General features: G+C 42.9%; 1 protein-coding gene across 1 annotated transcript in view; it reads left to right on the forward strand.

Annotated features, from left to right (window-relative positions):
- TPPP (tubulin polymerization promoting protein) overlaps positions 1–6,348 on the forward strand; it is a 136,681-nt gene that overhangs the window by 6,093 nt on the left and 124,240 nt on the right. The window contains exon 2 of the mRNA XM_019509140.1: positions 1,497–1,811. Coding sequence (XP_019364685.1) covers positions 1,497–1,811 — 315 coding nt within the window. The remainder of the gene's footprint in view (positions 1–1,496; positions 1,812–6,348) is intronic.

Below are 6,348 nucleotides of genomic sequence, written 5' to 3' on the forward strand. Positions count from 1 at the left end.
ACTTTCCAGTTGTGTGTTATTACAACTGGTAGCCATGTGAGATCTCTGCTGTATATATTGTGAGTATCAGGACAGGGTATAAGCATGTCCTTGGGATCCAGGCTTGAATTTGGAAAAGCCATAAGCTTATTAGCACATGGTACACAGTGAGTAGTAGATGCTCAACTGCTACTATGGGGTACAAGACCTGGACTGAGCAGGAAAAGAACATAGTTTGGGGTGTAAGGGTACATATTGGTTCCTTAGCTTTACATCAGACAATTGGCAATTAGCCAGTGGGAAAACTAGGGGCAGATAGAAGCTGAGAGTTCTTTTCATCACATTTGTTGCTGCTATATGTGTGCGCTGGTGGCAACCAAGACAGGCCTTCCATGTAATAAAACTCTCATTGGCTATATATTGCATTTTGTACATAGTCTGTGTGGCTAGCCAATGTGATATAAGTGAAACTAAACTAGAGTTAAGAGAGAAGATCTTTTTACCATTTCAGAAGGGCAGACAGGATAAATAGAAAGTGTCGTTCAGTCCATATATAGAGAGGGGTGAGTTAGATAGGAGTGGTATGTCTTTCTCTGCATTATCACTGATGAGTGTCTCAGGTAGATTAGTCTTTCAGGTCTGTGAAGTTGTACCTCTTTTCTTGGTGCTCTGTGTTTAGTGACTGAAAACGCATGTTAAGTGAAGTAGCATAAGGCTTACTTTCTCCACAGTACTTTGCAATGGACATGCCCTTCAGGAGAAGTCTATGGGGAATAGATAGGCTAGATGAAACCAAATATGAATGCTGTCTTCTGGAACAAGGGCATGCTTTTTATCACTGCTGCTTCCTGCAGGCCTTCATTTCAAAACGCTTGGGCAGATCAGTTCTCAGATTTCCAGCTACTGGTTTTGCTAACAGAAGGGCAATGTCCAAGAAGTTTGAGGATTTTATATTTGTTAGTCCTTGTGACCATTAATATACCCCAGAAATGGATTCATTTCCATTACAGAAATGTATTTTATTACAATAGTCCTGGAGATTAAGCTTCTAAGTTTCTAAAACAGTGGGGTTACACCAATGACTGAGACCACAATCGTGCCCAGTGTAGCTTTCTGTAGAAAATGGGGGTTGGTGAGTACCATTGCATCAGCTGCTATAGTGATGGAAGAGGTAAGTTTTCTTGACTTTTTTAGAATTCTCATTTTTTGTCCTCTGGCTCTGTATACTGGAGGACTTTTCTAGATGTGGATGGTTTTGCAACCTTTTTATGAAACCAGGCCATACAATATTTTTGTGGATATATTTGTGCCTTTGGACTGTTAGGGAAAATCCAAATAGGAGGTGTACAAAGTTACTGCTAATTGCATACCTAAGTGGCCTCCAGAGACTCTGACATGAACAGGGGAATGTATAGTTCTCAAGGGCATCCTAATAAAGGGAAAGCCATGCAAATTAATTAGCAAGAAATTTACTGATTGTTCGCTGCTTTTTCCCCCCCGACCCTTCCTCTTTGCAGCACAATGGCTGACAGCAAAACGAAGTCCGCTAAATCTGCAAATAAGACTCCTCCAAAGTCTCCAGCAGATCCAGTAAAGGAGAAGGCAGCTAAACGGTTGTCCTGCGAGTCCAACAGTTCCCATGAGGGGGCCGTGGCAGGAGAGCTCAGTGCCCTTGAAGAGGCTTTTAGAAAATTTGCCATCCATGGAGATACCAGAGCCACAGGAAAAGAAATGCATGGGAAGAACTGGTCCAAGTTATGTAAGGACTGTCATGTGATAGATGGGAAGAATGTGACGATCACAGATGTTGACATTGTCTTCAGTAAAATCAAGTAAGTTCTTTTTCCCTCTGCTCCATTCCTTGTCCCTAATGAGCTTTTTTTTTTTTTTCTCTCCAAAAAGCTTTTACTGATATGACTAGCATCTGCAAGCAATAACAGGTATTATATACATGTTCTTCTGATACACTGACTCTTTCCTAGTTGCTCTAAGACGCACTCTCTGTTGCTTTGAAAGTGAACCCAGTCCACAAGCATTCATTTTTTTTGTCTAGCCTGAATGTTACAAGTGTTTGTTCTGAAGAAGCCAAAGCATTGGAGCTGATGCGGTATATAAGCCATATATAGCATTTTACTCTTTCTTGGAAGACCAGGAAGCAGATTCACCAAATCAGACAGTTTAAAATAACAGCCATGTGCTCCAGTCACATACTGTTTCCCACTCTGAAGGTGGGTTTATTAAGCAGCAGAACTGCAACAGTGCAGAGTAAGATGGACCTTTCCAGCTTTCCAAAAGTGGGAAGACATAGCTTTTTCTGGCTAATGGGAGAGGTGCAGGAACAGATCCAGGAGTACAGTGGTGCAGTCGCACCCCCTTTCAGACCGCCCTGTGAGAGCAGCAGCTAGGGACTTCTTTGAAATCCCCAAATCAAAAAGAATTCCTCCCTTCCCACTGCCTGCTCTCAGCACCCCTCTTTCCCTTTCAGTGCTTAGCAACTTGTTCCCCCCCACCCCTACCCTCACCTCTGCCACTGTCTCCGCTCTTTTCAGTTTCCCCTGGGGCTGGGGGTGTTCCAGAGGCCATCCCTGCCTTGCTTTAGCCAGGTTGTTCAGGAACACCTTAGGACAGCAGTTGTGATAGCAGTGGGCAGGTTCCCCCTTCCTGCTCAGTCCCCCAGGGGGTTGGTTCCCTGCTAGCCCTGGAGCAGACTCATGGAGGGGAATCCACCTGGTGCAGCTGCTGCTGTTCCCAGCTGAGCACAGTTAGTGGAGCAAGAGTGGCTCTGGCGCTCCCCTACCCCTGGGTCAGCTTGGGACAGTAGCAGTGGTGGACAAGGAAGGGGGGGAATAAGTAATCTTGTTAGAACCTCTGCTCTTCATTCATGCAGTAACTCTTACCCAGCATCTAGCTGTCACTGGGGACAAATTTTAAGTAGTGTCGCCTATTCTAGGTACGTCTCTTTGAACTTTCAGTAACAGGGTTGGGGGCATAAAGGTTGCTTGGGGGCTTCAGTTTGCACATTCTGTGCAGGTACAATTAAAGGAAGCTTGATACAAATGTTGGCTCTGTAGACTCTATCAAAGGATAAAGAAACAGAGGAGAAAAGGCTCTTGACCTTTTGCCGGCCATCTTGTGTGATGTGCAGTATTCACATGATTTCATTTAATCAATTCTTGAATGACTCTGTTGTTTATGGTTAAACAACCTTGTCCACTAGTTCTTTTCCTAGCATTTTTAATCATCTGAGGGGGGGAACATGCTGCATTTGTGGCAAGAATGTTTCCTTTCACATCTGTTTGCTTCTTGCTCCCTCTTTGCATCTAGGCAGTCAGCAATGCCACGTGTGCTCCAACCTCTTTGTTTTTGGATGAGTCTCTGTATCTCTCTGTATGTCTCTCCTGTTGTTCCCTGACAGTGTTGGCTGGAATTCCTGTTGCCATTACCAAGCACCATACTTCAAGTGGAATGTTATCAATTAACTATCCCGTTTTAAGGTTGGAAGTGTGAGGGCTTTAGGGTTTTATGAATTTGATGGATGATGGCTCTGTTTATTTTGAAGTAGTTTTTGACCCATTTAAATCTGCTTTAGCAGGAAATAACAGATCTTATGGCTTTTCTCAGGCTCGTTTCCATGTGGCTAGTGGTGTGAAAGCTCCAGTATATTCTAACGTATTGCCGTGCTCTAGATTTAATGGATTCTGAAGGTGTGATGCACGGTGGGGTGGAGTAGATCTACTCCTGGTCTGTGGAGTAAAGTGTGACTTATTGGGTGCAAAGGCTAAAGAGAGAACAAATCAATGGCTAGCCATGCCCTTTCTATTCCCAGTGATCCCTGTTTGCTCAGTGGTGTCTTGTGCGATTTATTGTTGTAGTAGTCCAGAGATTCCTAGTCTTCTCAACTTTTCTGGAAAAACCAGGATTACAGTCACTCGTGTGCAGCTCATGCAGAAGTAATTATGTTATATTTTTGAAGAAACACAGCCCTGGAGAGCTGGCTGTTCTGATACAGCTATCTTCCATTCTGGTTGTCAGCTTTTTGTATTCCTGAAGCTGTTTTTTAATAGTCAGAAAATTAAAATAGTTGAAATAGGGGAAATTAACAAAATCAGATGTTCTGCTATTGGTATTTCATTGTCCAGGCCTCCCAGTGTGGTTCTATCATTTAATATAGCTATCTGCTTTTTCAATGAGGCTTCTTACTGTGGTTCCAGAGGCATGAATTAAAGATGCTCTCTAGACTTTTTGCCAAAGACAATTCCCTTGTGACACAGCTGTACACAGGCACTTGATCATTTGAGCTGCAGAGTCAAAGGTTACCTCCTATAATGCTAGCCACGTTACTCCCTTGTGTATTTTGGGCTACTGAAACTGTCATGTCTTAACTGTGCTAGTCTGATGAACTGCTAGACTCAGGAGGACCTCTGGCTGTTTTTGAACTCCTTTTCCAAGAGCTGTATTTCCAGCTTACTTCTAGATTTTGATTTTATTTTAAAGAGGTCAATGTAGTAGAAGCTGTCTTTTCACTAGGATGGCTAATGTATATAAAATGTGTGTATATATGCTAAGACATGAATCAAAATGAATATGCTACAAGATGTATTATTTATTTTATATATAATATAATGCATCTTGTAGCATATTCATTTTGATGCATGTCTTAGCAGGATCCATTCAGCCCTCAGAAGTGCTGAACACAGTGCACAGAAAACTTTTTAGTTAACTTAGTTAACTTTAATAAGAGCCTTTTTTTGTTTTATATGGATATTTAACAGGCCAGCTGCTGGAGTAGGGGTGCTCAACCCCTGGCCTGCAGTCCAGATCTGGACTGCTGAGCTATGCTGCCCAGTCCCTGGGGAGCCTGAAAATGTGATGGTGGGGGAGCTGTGGCAGCAACTGCTGCCTTTCTGTTGCCAAATTTTGGGACCCATGGGGAGCACCATGGGCCAGATAGCATGCTGAATCAGCATGCAGAGGTGGCCTGGGGCCTTGTCTGGGTACACAGGGTCTGGCTAGAGGTAGTGTAGGGCCTGATCCTGCAGTGTTGGGCCGAGCAGAGGCAGTTTGGGACTGGGCCCCTGATCTTGTGGTGTAGGGCCAAGGGAGGTGGGATGGAGCCCTGATTTGGCACTGGGGTACCCAATTTGCAGAGCAGGGCCTGATCCTGGCCCATGGATAGCACCCCTCCCACCCCTGCTCTGCTACTGGTCTTGCTTGTTGCACCAAAACGTTGAATATTGCTGTGCTAGAGCATTGGCATTATGTTCCCTAGGCTGTTCTCAGGGACACTTCTATACACAGTGGGTGTCCTGGATATGTCAATCCATGCAAAACTATTGCTACTTTTCTTTGGCTTTACATCCAACCAAAAACATCAAGGGCCAGATTCTCTGACTTACTAATACTGAGTAGCCCATAACTTCTGTTGAAGAGTCTCTTTTTTTGTCTACCTTAGGGTTATTTTCAGAGCACAGTGAAAGATTTTGGTGGCTGACTCTTTTCCCTCCGTTCTTCTTTTCCCCACAGAAAACTGGATTTGTGATTTATCTTGTTTTTGCAAAATCTACTTTACTTGAAAAACTTCATCTTTTACCAAGCTTACAACTAAGGTCTTTTGCTGGGTGGAAAAAAAAAATTCCATGGCCTGAATGGGAGCTGTATCTTGGGTGATAAGGGATTTGCAGAGTCCACCTGAATTGTTCAGCAAGAGGAGAGACGTTTGTGCATTGTGGGAAATAAAAGTCCAGACAGGGAGTCAGGTCCATAAGAAAAACAATGGAGTCATGAGGCCCAATCTACAGGTCCTGTGAAATATTGCAGAGGCTTTTCCAAATGCATTCTTCAAATCAATTCTTTTTTTTCTAACCAACTCTACTTGTAGGGCATGTTAATGGAATGTGTTGTGGAATCTGGTGAATATTTAGAATCATTCTTCAACATAATTAAACAGTAACTTTCTCACCCATGCATATATATGTGGGTCCCCCTCCATATATATGAATGGTAGAGTTAATTCAGTTGTCCTTCTCCCTTACAGGAAAAGTTTTGCATAAGGCCAGTGCCTTAGAACTGATATATCAGACTGGGTCTTATCTTGGATGATGAATACGTGGTAGGATCTGGTAACCTTTTTCAGCGTGGACAGTATTTGGTCGAATATTGAGGGATTGAATTAAGCTTCATTTTATTACTGGCTATGGATTGTGAAACCGTGTTAATTTTGCCTCTGAATTCCTATTAACATAATTATTGTGAAATGCTGTTAGTGTCTGTGTGGAACCATGAATTCAGATTGGATTGTTATTACTCCACTAGTTTTGTGTGAGAGGATACTAGACAGCAGTGGTGTTCATTTTTTTTTTTTTTTTTTTC

This window comes from Gavialis gangeticus, unplaced genomic scaffold (assembly GCF_001723915.1).
Source record: "Gavialis gangeticus isolate Ggan-Ray unplaced genomic scaffold, GavGan_comp1, whole genome shotgun sequence".
In the NCBI taxonomy this organism is placed as follows: domain Eukaryota; kingdom Metazoa; phylum Chordata; order Crocodylia; family Gavialidae; genus Gavialis; species Gavialis gangeticus.